Here is a 16,047-nt window from a genome sequence, read left to right on the forward strand (position 1 = left end):
GCACTGTTGGAGCTAGTAACTTCACCAATTTGCTGCACCTGCTATAAAGCCTGCAAATCTTTGTACGCGGCCAATAAACTTTGATGTGTTTATACCTACGTAAAATCTAAAGTGTTTGCACATAGGAACTCCATATTTCACTTCTTCTCTACACTATTCTCTCTCTTCCTTTCTACCTCCATCGTTCTCTTTATCAATCCCTTTGACCAAATCCATCCTTTCCTTTCAATCTCTCTCTCTCTCCTTCCTCTTCGTTCCCCACCCCCCATCTTTCCCTCTACATGGGGCTTACAGTACAATGTGCAGTTCTCACTCTGTGTGTAGGAGGATAAGTGCGAAGCCTGACTCCTACTCAGGCTCAGTGGAGGATCTCATCAAACTCAGTCTATACATCACAGGCTTTCTCTCTCTCATTTTCACTCTTGCTCTCTCTTGGTCACTCTCTCTCTACAATCTTTCTTGCTCACTTGTAGTCCTGCACTTCCCTCTCTCCCTTCTTCCCCTTCTCTCGCTATCTCTCACAATTTCTTATAGCTGACATCCAACTGAACAATGTGTGAATATGATTGCCCCCCACTTTTAAGTCGAGGTCTTAAGGAGGAGCATCATGTCAGGTTTTCCTTCTCTCCTCTTTCCCTCTCTTTCTCCTTTTCCGTCCCTCGTTCTCTCTACTCTTTCCCTCTTTCTCTCTACTCCATCTCTTTCCACCGCCCCGCCCCCATCCCTTCCATCTTCCTTTCTCTACCTTCATTTCTCTTCCAGCGGACATCCAGCAGAAGGACCGGGAGGTGCTGGAGCTGCTCCAGGAGCGAGTCACCCTGTTCTCGGACCTGGCCGAGGTGACAGGGGGCCAGGAGATCATGCTGCCGGGGGGCCCCAACTCCCGGAACCTGTTCCGGGCTGACATGCCCCAGGTGCCGCTCGGCGAGAGACTGCTCACGGACGCCATCGCAGAGGGTGAGGGGTTGGTGGTGGGGGAGAAAAAGTGAAGAAGATGGGTAGGGTAATAGACAGAAGGATGGAGAGCAAGTTTCTCAGTTTCAAGAAAATCAGCACAAAAGCGTGATGGAATTATAATGAATTTAAGTGTTGCTATGGCAGCCGTCGAAAATAGTCAATTATTGTCAGTTCGTGCTTACATGGTGTGCTTCTTCATGCAATGGCATCAGTTGGAGCATGTCCATGCCACAACGAAAGCTTGTGAGTGTATTGCTGATGTTTTTTTTTTTAGATATAAGATCTGTTCTCTCAGTGATTACATTTTATGCTCATAATGGGCTCTTAGCATTGCCATCTCTTCCTTTCTCCTGTCTCACCGTTCCACTACAGTTTCATTTGGTGGGGGCGCGGGCACCTGTAAGGTGCGCACTGTTTTGGCTTTTTTGACATCTGAGGTGTAGTTTCAGACTGAGGCTCAGAATCTGAAAAGTAATCATCAGAGATGTCAATGATTCATTTCTTCCCCACCATCTGAGTCGTTTTCATTTGGATTTTGTAGCAACGCTAACGCAGCACATGCATCCATTCGTCTTGGTCTTCTTGCCGTTATAAATTCTGCACGCTCTCACTGTGTAGGCCAGAGTAGACTGATAAAACTGCGTGGATTTGGTGGACTGATCTAGGGTAAGTGCCATTTTGAGATTATAACTAGAATATACTAATACAATAGAATGGCAAGCCCTGTTCTTCATCCACAATTGGTGATTCCATAATTATGCATCGTTCACTTCCCCTCTCTCATCAACTCATCCATTCTCCCCTTTATCCCCCATCATACTTTACTTCATTTATTTAATCTGTTGTTATATGTGTGAAATGAGTTTAGGTTCAGTTTCGAGGCAATTATTGGGGTGATTATCAACTGGGCACGGCACCTTCATGTCGGAAGAAGGAGCGGAGCAGGCTCTACTATCGGTAGAAGGAGTGGCATTGTGGGAAAACCATTCAAAAAATGACATTCCCCTTCTAAAACTGTTCATAACTCCAGTTCTGTTTGTGATATTAGATTCTAACATCCACAGTGTGTTATATAGACTTATTTAGGAAAAGTCAAGGACGGAATGGGGCATGACTTTAAGAATAAATAAATTCATGAGCAGTTCAAATGACTGCTTTAAACGGTTCCAGTGTTAACTGACTTCAACGATACTTCAAAGTTGCCATGTTCTCGGGTTGTACTTGGCAATCAACTGTTGCTATTACTTTCCTCATTATTCAACGGATGCATGTGCAATGTGTTGGCACAAAATAGCTGCCAGGTGGTGGCTCAGTTGCCAAACATACCATACATTTCAGATGACTGACTTCAAAGTTCCCTCCATAGAAGGCCATTGGTTGGCTTACATTACGGTTTTACTTCACTTGGAACTGTCAAACAGACATTAGAATTGTGTACTGTCTGTACAGTTATAGATATGTTTAATTGTCCTCTGAGATCCTCTGAGAAGTAAGTTATTTTTCAAAGCCTTGTACAGTGTCTTCAGAAAGTATTCATACCCCTTGACTTAGTCCACATTGTGTTGTTAAAGCCTGCATTTAAAATGGATTACATATTTGTTTTTATCTATACACAATACCCCATAATGAAAGTGATAAAAAAAAAAACATTTATTGAAAATGAAAGAGAAATCTCATTTAACATAAGTATTAACACCCCTGAATCAATACTTTATAATACTAACCTAGGCAGCGATTACAGCTGTGAGTCTCGAAGAGCTTTCCACACCTGGATTGTGCAACCTGCACATATTTTTTTATTTTATTCTTCAAGCTCTGTCATTGCTAGACAACCAGTAGATTTAAGTCAAAACGGTATCTCAGCCATATAAATAATATTCACTGTCTTTTTGGTAAGCATCTCCAATGTAGATTTGGCTTTGTGTTTTAGGTTGTTGTCTTTCTGAAAAGGTGAATTCATCTCCCAGTGTCTGGTGGAAAGCAAGACTGAACCAGGTTTTCCTCTAGGACTTTGCTTTGCTCCATTTAGTTAATTTCTTTATCCTGAAAAACACCCCAGTCCTTAACGATTACAAGCACACCCATAACATGATACAGCCACCCACTCTGCGTGAAAATATGGAGAGTGGTACTCCATAATGTATTGGATTTGCCCCAAACATAACACGTTGTATTCAGCACAAAAAGTGAATTGCTTTGCCACCTTTTTTACAGTATTACTTTGATGCCTTGTTGCAAACAGGATGCACGGTTTTGGAATATGTTTTATTCTGTACAGGCTTCCTTTTCAATCTGTCAATTAGGTTAGTATTGTGGAGTAACTACAATGTTGATCCATCTTCAGTTTTCTTAGCCATAAGGGAAAGGGTATACCTAGTCAGTTGCACAACTGAATGCATTCAACGGAAATGTATCTTCCACATGCCTTAATCAACGGGTGTCTTAATAGACATCCACGTCATCATGGGATTTGAATCAGCAGCCTTTCGGTTACTGGCCCAAAGCGCTTATCTGCTAGGCTACCTGCTGCCCCTCTGTAACTGTTTTAAAGTCACCATTGGCCTCATTGGTAAATCCCTGAGCGGTTTCCTTCCTCTCTGGCAACTGAGTTAGGAAGGACCGCCTGCATCTTTGTGACTGACTGTATTGATACACCATATAAAGTGTAATTAATAACTTCACCATGCTCAAATGGATATTCAATGTATGCCTTGTTTTCTACCAATAGAAACCTTCTACCTTTGTGAGGCAAAGAAGGGCATCTTCCTGGTATTTGTGGTTGATTCTGTGTTTGAAATTCACTGCTCGACTGAGGGACTTTACAAATAATTGTGTGTGTGGGGTACAGAAATGAGGCAGTCATTCAAAAATCATGTAAAACATAATTCCACTGACATTATTGTGTGTAGGCCATTGACAACACATCTAAATGTAATCTATTTTAAATACAGGGGTGTGAATACTTTCTGAAGGCACTGTGGCTACATTTACACAAACAGCAAACCGTTAACTCATCATCACCCAAACATTGATTGACATGTACAGTTGTCCAGTTTCCACCCTACACACAGTAGTCCTCAGTGTGGGTATCATGTGTATGTTTATGAATTTGAAGTGGCTGTCAACCCCTAGGCTAATGTTTCTCTCATGGAATGTCATTCCTTGAGCACTATATCATAGAAGGTTTTATATGCATTTGAAATGTCATTGGCTGCTTTCTCTTTTTTTAGAGTGTGGCTTTAATAAGGTACATTTTGTTTTAGCTTGCCCGCCCATATGGAAAAGAATCATAAACATCTAATCTTGTATGGCAGAAGAAAGTAATTTGTACAAAAAAATCTAAGTATCTGGTAAGATTTTGATATGTTTGGCCTTATGTTAGTGGTTCTCAAACCTCTGCCCGGGGACCCCCAGATTGTCCATGTATTTGATCTATTCCAGAGCTAGCACACCAGATTCAACTCGTCACTGATCATCAAGCCCTTGAATAGATGAATCAGGTGATCTAGTTTAGAGCTACAACAAAATTGGGAAACATATTAGCAACAACGATTATTATAAGAAAAGTGTATGTTCTAACCGTTATTGTTGGTTTCACATTGTTTTTATTAGACAATATATAAAAAATCATGATAATTACTATCAGAAATGTTGTATATTTTAATATACGATTTGCATGGTTAAAAAAGCAATAGGCTGGGCAGCACCTCCTACTGGACAGTTGATTTACCTACAGCTACCCCTTTGGTCCCCCATCCAGGGTTCTAACCAAGCCCTGCTTCGTTTTTATATTTGTCACTGAATACTACCAATGTGCTATTAAGATAATCTTATCAGATACTTATTAGATTACTTATTAGATTTTTGTAAAAATACTCTTCTGCCATACAAGATTCTTGTTTAAATTTTCATGATTATTTTTGTATTAATCTTGTTTGTGTATTTGCTGCCATGTATTATACTTTGTTAGATTCTTCCATATCTTGTCCATGTGGGCGGCGATGTGACTTTAGGCCCAATGGAATGGTCTAAAATGTGAACTCGACCCACCCTGTCACAGTTGAGCTGAAATGAACGCAACATACATTTTGTTAAGGTACTGATGCTGTATTGTCTCCATTTGTGTCTCCCAGTGGATAGGCTGAGTGAGCTACTGCTGGGCTCCACCTTTGCAGTGCCTCTGCCCTGCAGTTTCAACGGTCACCCGAACCACACGGGAGCACTAGTGATCAGTGAGTTACTCCTCTATGCCATTAATTGACAAGGCTTATAGTAGTCTAGTCTCCATAGCACTGTGAGCGATGACCACTGATGACTGTTGTTTGTTTGTAGATGGCCAGGAGGTGGTTCTCAATGGAATGCATGGGTGCCCAGCAGCAAAGGTAAAGGTCATAATAATAATGATTATATAATAATGATTATATAATAATGATTATAAAAATAATAGCAAAGTCATTTAGTGTGGTCTACCAGGCTTAGAACCAAGATACCCATGCGCCACAATAATGTTTTAGCTCGCTGAGCTAAAGCCAAGTCCTTAGCTCGGGAAGCTAACAGAATTCTTCAGGTCCCAGGCAAGATTACTCATTGTGAGCATGGTTCACATGGGGGAATCAAATCAAGGTGTAGACTAACAGGGAAATGCCTACTTACGAGCCCTTCCCAAAAATGCGGAGAGAAAAAAATATAAATAGTAGAAAAAGAATAACACGAGGAATAAATACACAATGAGTAACAATGACTTGGCTATATACACGGGGTACCAGTACCAAGTTGATGTGCATGGTTACGAAGTAATTAAGGTAGATCTGTACATCTAGGTAGGGATAGTGACTATCCGGCAGGATAGATAATAAACAGTAACAGCAGTGTATGCGATGAGTCAAAAGTGGTCAATGTAGATAGTCTGGGAAGCTATTGGTTAACTAATTAAGTAACTATTTAGGAGTCTTATGGCTTAGGGGTAGAAGCTGTTCAGGGTCCTGTTAGTTCCAGACTTGGTGCATTGATAACGCTTGCCTTGCGGTAGCAGAGAACAGTCTATGACATGGGTGGCTGGAGTCTTTGAAAATGTTTTGGGCCTTGCTCTGACACCTTTTAAAGTTGTTCTGGACGGCAGGGACCTCTGCTGTACGCACTACCCTCTGGCACCCGAACGCAAGGCGCTACAATCAGTTGCCATACCAAGCAGTGAAGCATCCAGTGAAGATGCTCTCAAAGGTGCAGCTGTAGAACTTTTTGAGGGCCCATGCCAAGTCTTTTCAGCCTCCTGAGGGGAAGAGGCAATGTCATGCCCTCTTCACTACTGTGTTGGTGTTTGTGAACCTTGATAATTCCTTAGTGATGTGGACCCCGAGGAACTTGAAGCTCAAGACCTGCTCCACTACAGCCCGTCAATGGGGGTGGGATCGTCCCTCCGTTACCTGTAGTCCACGATCAGCTCCTTTTGTCTTGCTGACGTTGAGGGAGAGGTTGTTGTCCTGGAACCACATTGCAAGGTCTCAGACCTCCCTATTGGCTGTCTCATCGTCGTCTGTGATCAGGCTTATCACCGTCGTGTCGTCTGCAAACTTAATGATGGTGTTGGAGTCGTGGGTGAACAGGGAGTACAGGAGGGGACTAAGCATGCACACCAGACGGGCCCCGTGTTGACAGTCAGCGTGGCGGATGTGTTGTTGGTTACCCTCACCACCTGGGGACGTCCCGTCAGGAAGTCCAGTATCCAGTTGCAGAGGGAGGGGTTTAATCCCAGGGTCCTTAGCTTGGAGGGCACTATGGTGTTGAACGCTGAGCCGTAGTTAATGAACAGCATTCTCATGTAGGTGTTCCTTTTGTCCAGGTGGGGGAGGGCAATAGAGATTGCGTCATCTGTGGATCTGTTGGGGCTGTGTGTAAATCGAAGTGATGGTGTTGATGTGAGCCATGACAAGCCTTTCAAAGCATTTCATGGCTACAGATGTGAGTGCTACGGGGCAATAGTCATTTAGACAGGTTACTTTGGCGTTCTTGGGCAGAGGGATAATAATGGTGGTCTGCTTGAATCATTCAAAAAATTTCGTCAGAATTCTTGTTTGAATCTTTGCGATATGCAGTTCAATCATCACGAGCTGTTTGAATGAACATTTCTAAAGGCTTTCCCAAAAAACCTTCCCAATTAAATGTTGACTGCAAAGTAGGCCTACCTGGCAGAATGATATCATGATGATTTGTATCAATCACAGGGCATTTATTTTGCAAACTCTGCCATCACATGAATCCTATACTGTACATTGTATAGTACAAAAAACCCACTAGCTAAACACAATGGTCCCTAGTCGTGAAATTTAATTAAAGGAAAACTACACCCACCAAATATTTATTTCAAATGTTTAATTGTTCCCAGACATCAAAAGTGGTCTCCTGGTGTGGTTTAAGCATTTTATGTGGACTTAGAACATCAAATGTTAGTTGATTTTTGAGAATGAAAATCTGGGACAACTCTGAAACCTGGAAAAATCTAACTGGGAAAACAGAATTTACCAGTGCCCTACAACTGTGACTGTCCAAAATTGCTAACAATTACTCTTTTTGAGATTGCGCACCAAACAATCAATCTAAATCTGATATTGTCAAGTTAAAATGTAATTTTGTGTAGGTCATTATTGGCTACTTGCTCAGGCCGCAAATTAAATATAACATTTAAAAGATTTGCGCATATTCCGCTTTCACATTGGCACCGGCCCGATGTGCCACAGGTAAATTTACCTGGATGTCAAGCCAAGGGCATGCTACTTTAAAAGGTGGCTAGTCATTATTAGCCTGGTTCTGTATGGAATGCAGGTACATTATAGGACACGGGTCAGGTCATTATTGGTGTGACCAAATCATGTGCTGAAGCCATCAACTGAAAAAGTTAGTAGCACTAGTGCAACCAGTGGAAAAAATTAGTCTAGAGCCCTGGCCCGAGTGAAAAGGTTTGGGAACCACTGCATTAGGCTATTTACAATGGATAACAAAAATAGTTTCAGTCCAATTTCTGTTTTGGTGCCTAATGAACATGCCTAATGCTTTATGTTGGAAGTTTTCAAGTGAAGGCTTCTGTTATCTGAGTCTTCTCCTCTCTGAGTTATTATAGCTTAACAGCTCTGTTTCAAACAGTGCCGTGGAGTATCCATGGCAACATCCATTTTTCCAATCACAATTATTTTATGAAGCCTGTTTGACAACTCTATTCTGAAATGTCATGACAATAATAGGAAAGTTTCACAATGAAGCCCTACTGGTTTACTTAGACAAATATTCATTAATTGCAAAAGTTGAAAAGTACACTGAACAAAAATATCAACGCAACATGTAAAGTGTTGGTTTCATGAACTGAAATAAAATATCCCAGAAATGTTCCATATGTACAAAAAGTGTATTTCTCTCCAATATTGTGGACAAGTTTGTTTACATCCTTTTTAGTGATCATTTCTCCTTTGCCGAGATAATCCATCCACCTGACAGGTGTGGCATATCAAGAAGCTGATTAAACAGCATGATCATTAAACAGGTGCATCTTGTCCTGGGACAATAAAAGGCTACCCTAAAATGTGCAGTTTTGTCACACAACACAATGCCACCGATGTCTCATGTTTTGAGGGAGCGTGCAGTTGGCATGCTGACTGCAGGAATGTCCACCAGAGCTCATTCCAGATAATTTAATGTTCTGAAACAAAGATGAAATTGTCCCAGTTCTTCCATGGCTTGCATACCAGACATGTCCCCAATTGAGCATGTTTGGGATGCTCCGGATCGACAAGTACGAAAGCATGTTCCAGTTTCCGCCAAAATCCAGCGACTTCGCACAGCCATTGAAAAGGAGTGGGACAACATTCCATAGGCCACAATCAACAGCCTGATCAACTCTATGTGAAGGAGATGTGCCACGCTGCATGAGGCAAAAGGTGGTCACACCAGATACTGACTGTTTTTCTGAGCCGCAACCCTACTTATTTTTTATTATTGAAGTTATCTGAGACCAACAGATGCATACCTGTATTCCCAGTCATGTGAAATCCATAGATTAGAGCATAATGAATATATTTTAATTGACTGATTTCCTTATATGAACTGTAACTTTGTGAAATCTTAAAATGTTGCGTTTATATTTTTGTTCAGTATAGTTTGTTAAACATTTTTCACCACCGAAGGAGTTGAATTTCTCTTGTGATATGAAGCAATTCTATAATACAATCAATCAGTGAGTCATTTGCTTCATTTAATGGAATTTTGAATTTCAAAAGACAGAAACCAAGTGATATGAGGATCATACAGATATTTTCGTTTAAAAGTATTATAGTTTACTGTATTATTTTTGCATGAAACTCTTCTCAGTTTAGCTCTGTGGCATTAAATTGTTTATTCACAACAATTGTCAAATATAGTGTTCATTTAAGTGTATAATATTTCAAATTTCCCAGGACTGGAATGGGAATCAGGCTGGAGATAGGCCCTCAACCGAGGTAAAGTATTAAATGTTCACTCAATCTCATAAGGAACTTTTGTCACTTTATCCGTACATGGCTAACTAGCTACGAGAACCCACTGAAATATTTGGCTGGAGATGGCGGGAGGTTGTTTGTTTTATTTTGTGTCTGTGTGTGTGTATATCTATATAGCCTATTATCATGAGTAATGGTGTTGGTATTTGCTCTTGATTGTGTTGGCATAATATTTATTGTATTCACTGATGGTATGTTTTTCAGGAAGTGTATCAGAGGCTGGTCAACCTTAGTGCCCACCTTCATGCCCTCCAGGTCAGTGGATGCATCTCTTTGTACCAGACCTTAGTCAAATACAATTGTCAAATATTCTTTATTTAGCTGAGTTTGCATTTTCTGGACTATTTCATTTGTTTTAATGTGCCGAGAAGCTCAAGTATTTCAGTGTATTTTACATAATATTTGACCCAGGTCTCCCATATATTTACTGTGGAGGTTACAGTAGGACGTACCAACGGATGTAGAATTTAGTTAGTTACAGTAGACCTGCTTAGGTTTCTGCTTGTTTTAATCTGCTTGAATAGTAATGTATTATTTTCCTTCCATTATCTCACAGTTAACAAAATAAATGTATTTTCTATTGTGGCATCTATAAATGTATCCAGATTTTTTTTCAAATAAGTTTTGTATAGGATTAGCCATGAATAGAATACAGTATACTCATATAAAGTGGATGAAATGGTATGTAAACATTATTAAAGTGACCAGTAGTCTCTAAGGTGCAGGGTAGAGTACCGGGTGGTAGCCGGCTAGAACAGTGACTAAGTTCAGGGCGGAGGCCATCTAGTGGTGACTGTTTAACAGTCTGATTGCCTGGAGATGGAAGCTGTTTCTCAAACCCTCAAACTCTCCTCATATCTCCCTTCATTCCCTTCTATCTTACACTTGTTCTCGTCTCCCAGGGCACTGTGATCAAGCAGGACTCCATCCTGGAGCTCTGCCTGCGCTCCGATGGCCCGCCAGTTGATGCCCCGACCACGCCCACCGGACGGGTGTGGCGCTCCCTGTCACGTGACGCAGGCATGGCCGAGGCCACCACGGGGGCGGCCATTGGGGAGCTGGCCCTGCTCCAGAGGCAGCACAGCCTCCTGCAGGAGGAGCTGGGTAGGCTGCGGGGGGCCGATGGCCGCCTGAGGGATAGCGAAAAAGCCCGAGCCCAGCTGGAGAGGCAGGTCCGCGACATGAAGGTCCACAGTACCACCGTGTTTGACAGTGTGGGACCTGCAGGCTCAGAGCAGGTAGAGCTACTCACTGGCACTGTGGGTAGTTGCACTTAGCTTAACTATAGGGGGATGCACTGATTCTTAGCCCGCTCATTGTTGTAGATGGGAATATGCTCTCACTCAACTGAGTTGAGTTAATATAGGTTATACATTAGCCAAATATAGAAATTAATTGTCCGTAGGTGTTACAATCTGATTTGGTTTGTCATTCCACTTAACATTTGTCATCTTGCCTAGGCTCCACCCCTTCGTAAAGCAAGTGAAACCAACGCGGACACCAAATTGGCCAGCCAAGAGTCAATCGAGCATTCGGAGGGGCATCAGGAAGGCAGTGATGTGGAGGTGACGTCAGATGAGGAGGAGGAGGAGGAGGAGGAGAAGGAGGCCAAAGCGTCACCGCGCTCGGAGAGTCCCCGAGGTGTGTAAATCTTACGTTTGGCATGTCTCTTGATGGAATAAGATGAGTTTTGGGCAACCCTTCCCCCTCTTTTGTTTCATGCTGGCTGAAAACCTAGCTAGCCAGTTACTAGCTAACACCAGACACCGATGAATGCGGAAACCTATAAGTATCTTTGCCTTTGATGAATAGGAGAAACCTCTAATTTGCTGACACACTGCAGTAACATTTTGGCACCAGGGGCCGGTTGCACCAGCCTTTGTAAAAAATTAAAAATGTTTTAAAGTTGGTCATAAATGCTAGATTGGGCCTAGCTATGTCCGAAGTTGTGATCAGAATTTACACCTGTTGCACTAACCAAAAATAAGACTCGTCGTAGCTAAATCCGACGTAAGCAGTGCTCATTCATAAGATTAGAAGATTCATAGTGACTGTTGCTAGGCAGCGGTCATTGCTTACCTACAATCAGTTTACAAAAGTAAATAATGGGATAGCTACCATATTTGGCGCAATGGAAGCCCATAAAATAAAATACAACTTTTCAGATACTGAAATAAGACTGTAGAGCTGTATAACAAACATATATAGAAATTCTAACAGTTAAATTGAATAGCACTGCTACAAACAGGGGAAAAGACCTAAACCTGGAAGTAGTAAAGTACATGAGTAGAGTGGGGAGCTTGGCTGCAGGTCAGTGGAAGAGGTGTGCAAGAAATGGAAAGATCTCATGACATTCACACCCCGTAATTTTTTTTCTACATTCTGTTACAACCTGAATTTAAAATGGATTCAATTGAGATGTTTTGTTACTGGCCTACACACAATACCCCATAATATCAAAGTGAATTTGTTAATTTAAAATTAAAAGCTGATATGTCTTGAGTCAATAATTATTCAACCCCTTTGTTATGGCAAGCCTAAATAATTTCAGGAGTAAAAATGTGCTGAATAAGTCACATTAAGGACTCATCTCTGTACCTCTCACACACAAATATCTGTAAGGTCCCCCAGTTGACCAGTGAATTTCAAACACAGATTCAACCACAAAGACCAGGGATGTTTTCCAATGCCTCACAAAGAACGGCACTTATTGGTAGTTGGGTAAAAATGTAATAAAAAGCCGACATTGAATATTCCTTTGAGCAGGGTGAAATTATTACACTTTGAACGGTGTAGCAATACACCCAGTCATATTTATGTCAAATCAATATTTCTGTATTTAATTTGCAATACAAAAATGTCTAAAACATGTTTTCACTTTGTCATTATGGTGTATTGTTTTTTTTAATCATCCATTTTGAATTCAGGCTGTAACACAACAAAATGTGGAATAAGTCAAGGTGTATGAATACTTTCTGAACCCACTGTTAATGTGAAATGGTAAAAAGAGACGTGGCTTCATAATGCATTTATGATGGGTCTAAAACCGTCAGTCATATTTACTTGAGCCATATTTAATTTAACATAAAATATGTTTGGGAAATGGGCTATATATCATAAGTCTGTTATAGTAAATACAAATAACAAATACTTAAAAATATATATATATTTTAGATACTGTACATTTCATTCAACCATACATTTTCTTTGGACGGGCCAGGAGGTATTCTATGGTAGGGCGGGCCAGGCTCCCTAAGGCCTGCCTTCAACGCCGGCCCTGCTTTAGTGTTGTTCATGTCAGGGCTTTCAGAACAGAGTAATTCTGTTCTAACAGCAAAAAGCAGCAATATACAAAATATAAAGAAATCTAACATTTCCTAGAGGGGATATCCCCACTGCAGTATCATTATACAGAGATGTGCTTTAGCAGAGATGAGCTCACCTCTGTCCCCTCAATAATGCTAATGCAAGCCCACACACAGTTTTATATAACACATCGATTTTGTGATGAGGCACAAACTCTCTTTCTGGAACACACACACACACCATCGCTGCCCTTCTCACATCATGTTCTCTCTATGTGCGCGTGCGAACACCTCACATCCCGCTGCTTCTGTCAGTGTTAGGTGTGTGGGTGGAGATGTCTTTCCAGACCTAGTACTCAGCTCACTTATTCTACTCCCTGATGAGAAATTACAGTGCTGGTGTCTCTACTCTCCACAATTTAATATATATATATATATATATATATAGCTGAAATTAAGAGAGAGGCTAGCATCCAAGATGACTAATGCTAAAAGCACATTAACGTATTTGCCAGAAAACGCACTACACCAATGATCTGCAGACCAACGAAACAAAAGCGAGTACAGTACCATTCAGGTTTGTATGAAAATAACCTGTTTGCCACTATTCTAAAGAGTCTGTGATGAACAACTATCTATGGCAATTATAATAAAGGCCATGTGTTTTTTTGCAACTTTGATTTTTACATTTTTAATTGGCTAATTGTCTCTTTACTCAGATCTTCAGGACATTCCAGAGGAGAGCGAAGCCACAGCAGAACTACCACGAGAGCCTGACGTGTCACATTGCTAATGACCCTCCAGAAATAAAGACTGGACCCCACCTCCCCTACACTCAAAAATAGGCCGAAGAGAACAAGAGAACTGAACTTGAAATAGTCTTCCTCTTTTTACACTAAAAAGGAAGTATCATATTAATTTTCAAATATAGATCTATATATTTGTTCTGTGGCTTTTGCTTTACAGTACACAACCAGTGGCAATATGTGACTTTACGTTATATTCTTTCGTATTTCTTGCTTGGGATTATTTGGATATGTACTGCTCCATTTTGGAATCGATGCTGGACCAATGAGGGCCTATTAGAGTGGCGTGAATAACAGGAAGGGAGTTATGCAATGATGATATTCCAAAGAAGAATATGCAAGAAATGGACAGCAAATATAAAAGCAGTGAATGGATAACCAAATCTGATGGGGTTTTGTCAATGGAATACTGAATTAATGACATTGGTTGGATAGCTGCTATTGTGCATTAGGATGTTGGATGCGGACGTATGTAGGTGGCTGTTTGTGCTGGGACACACACAGAAACACAAATATGACACACAAACATGCACAAACACACACACAGTCATACACGCTCACACACACACTTGAGTCCTTTACATTTCCATAATTAGGGTGATCTAATTCTCAACGCTGTTTATGATGCTAATGATTTGTTTATTTATTCTTCTGTCCTTCATTATTTAAGCAGGTAAGTTAAGACCTGAAGCATTAGTGACTGTATAAGAAGTAGAGGTAGCACTGTATTTTCCTCTAATTCTCATGTTTTTATTTAGAAACCTTGGGGATTCTTCGTCTCAAATATAGGAAAGTGACAATTGTTAACAATTAATTTCAAGTAGTTACCAGAATGAATTTTGCAGTTACCATGTAGTTACTAAGTAAATACCTGGCAATAAGGGAGAATGAAATAAAGTTTTATCTAAATGGACAAAAGAATGCATCACTACAGGTGCATCTACATATAAGCAGTGTAGTTTAAAAATTGAACTCCAGTGGACTTGGTCGACTATATAAAAAATTTAAAAAGCTGTCAATATTGCTTTGGTTTTCATCTTTACAAAGAAAAGGCCAAGACGTTGGAAAATGGAACAAGGACAATGCGCCATGTCATCCATTTTGAGATGCCTTGAGGGATAGGGGAATTCAACTTTTTTGCCAACATGGAAATATAAAATGGAGTCTTCTCTGTTAAAGACTAAACAAGTGACTTTGGAGACTATTTTTGAGCAACGGACAGCCGAGCAACCATTATATTTGCCTACATTGTTTTGAAACAAATGCTTTAATTGACACTTTCTTGTTGTAATTTCTTGTTATCTGTTAATTTGACTATTGTACCATATTTTGCTGGCTTGCAGAGTGTGTATAAATTTGGCTGAAAATGACAAAGGCAATGATTTTGTGTATGTCTTTGAGGAAACTGTATTCAATTGCGGTTTACAGAAAGCCATACTAAAGATATGAATGTCAAATCCAAAAGTTTTGCCTCCAGTTGTTTTAATATTAAAGTTATAGTGTCAATAGGCATAGTTGTGCATCGATGACATATCCACTTGTTTTTGACAAGTTCTTACTATACCCTGTGCTGGTGTAAAGGTCAAATCTTCCTGATTTGTGCTCCACATCACTTGGGCCCTCTGTCAAAACAACAGATGGTGTAGTAATGAAGACTTATTGCCACAATTGATCATACCCCTGACACAAACTGTTAAGGTAAGTGTGTTGGCATTATGCCTATCCTAATTGGAAGTATGCCTAGGTGAAGGTTTGTGACAGTTGTCATGACTGTTTGACATCTGTACGTCATTATTATGACAGTTAGGTAGTCCTTGTGATGAAAAGGTCCAAAGAAGTGTTATCGACAGTTGCTCTTACCTGAAGCATTACCACTGCATGCTGGTAATCAAATCTATCTCAGTTTTAAAGTGGCACATTGTACAGACCAATCAAAATCATGGATACCAAAGCTCATCATATCAGACTTTGACGATCCCCTTAGTATGTCAATCCAATTCGGTGGTAAAAAAGCAGCTGTCTTTTGGGAGGGACTGAGCTCAAGTATCCCACTGTCTCACACTCTGTAGGCTGACACCGCTTCCCCAAATACCTCCCCCTAAACCCCTCACGATGGCTTAATGCCTTTACCGAAACATCAGGTCAAACCTATCAAACCCCAACACACTTACTACTCCTTCTCTATCTCTTTTCCCTTTTAACCTTTTTAACTTCCTCTATACAATTTTGTATTAATTTCCTCTCCCATCTGTCACCATCTTTGACCCTCTTACTCTTGTTTTCTCTTACAGTTGTCTCATCTCCATGAGAAGTTGTTTCTGGACAGGTTCTATCTCCCTCTCTTCGGCATCTCTTAATTTCTCTTTCTCCCTCCCTCTTCCTCCCTTTCACAGTCTAAACCTGGACACAATGTTGACCATGTGACATGTATTCTCTCTGTTCTCCCATCGCTAACCC

The 16,047-nt window shown here is 40.7% G+C and overlaps 1 protein-coding gene across 6 annotated transcripts in view; it reads left to right on the forward strand.

Annotated features, from left to right (window-relative positions):
• Positions 1–15,100, forward strand: part of LOC109903547 (rho guanine nucleotide exchange factor 2) — a 63,249-nt gene extending 48,149 nt beyond the window's left edge. For all 6 annotated transcript variants that reach the window (XM_020500322.2, XM_031788690.1, XM_031788689.1 and 3 more), the window contains 8 exons: positions 763–957; positions 5,091–5,189; positions 5,290–5,339; positions 9,399–9,440; positions 9,684–9,734; positions 10,382–10,717; positions 10,940–11,120; positions 13,504–15,100. In XM_020500322.2, coding sequence (XP_020355911.2) covers positions 763–957; positions 5,091–5,189; positions 5,290–5,339; positions 9,399–9,440; positions 9,684–9,734; positions 10,382–10,717; positions 10,940–11,120; positions 13,504–13,577 — 1,028 coding nt within the window. In that variant the 3' untranslated portion in view covers positions 13,578–15,100. The remainder of the gene's footprint in view (positions 1–762; positions 958–5,090; positions 5,190–5,289; positions 5,340–9,398; positions 9,441–9,683; positions 9,735–10,381; positions 10,718–10,939; positions 11,121–13,503) is intronic.
• The last annotated feature ends 947 nt before the right edge of the window (positions 15,101–16,047 follow it).

This window comes from Oncorhynchus kisutch, linkage group LG14, assembly GCF_002021735.2.
Source record: "Oncorhynchus kisutch isolate 150728-3 linkage group LG14, Okis_V2, whole genome shotgun sequence".
Classification (NCBI taxonomy): domain Eukaryota; kingdom Metazoa; phylum Chordata; class Actinopteri; order Salmoniformes; family Salmonidae; genus Oncorhynchus; species Oncorhynchus kisutch.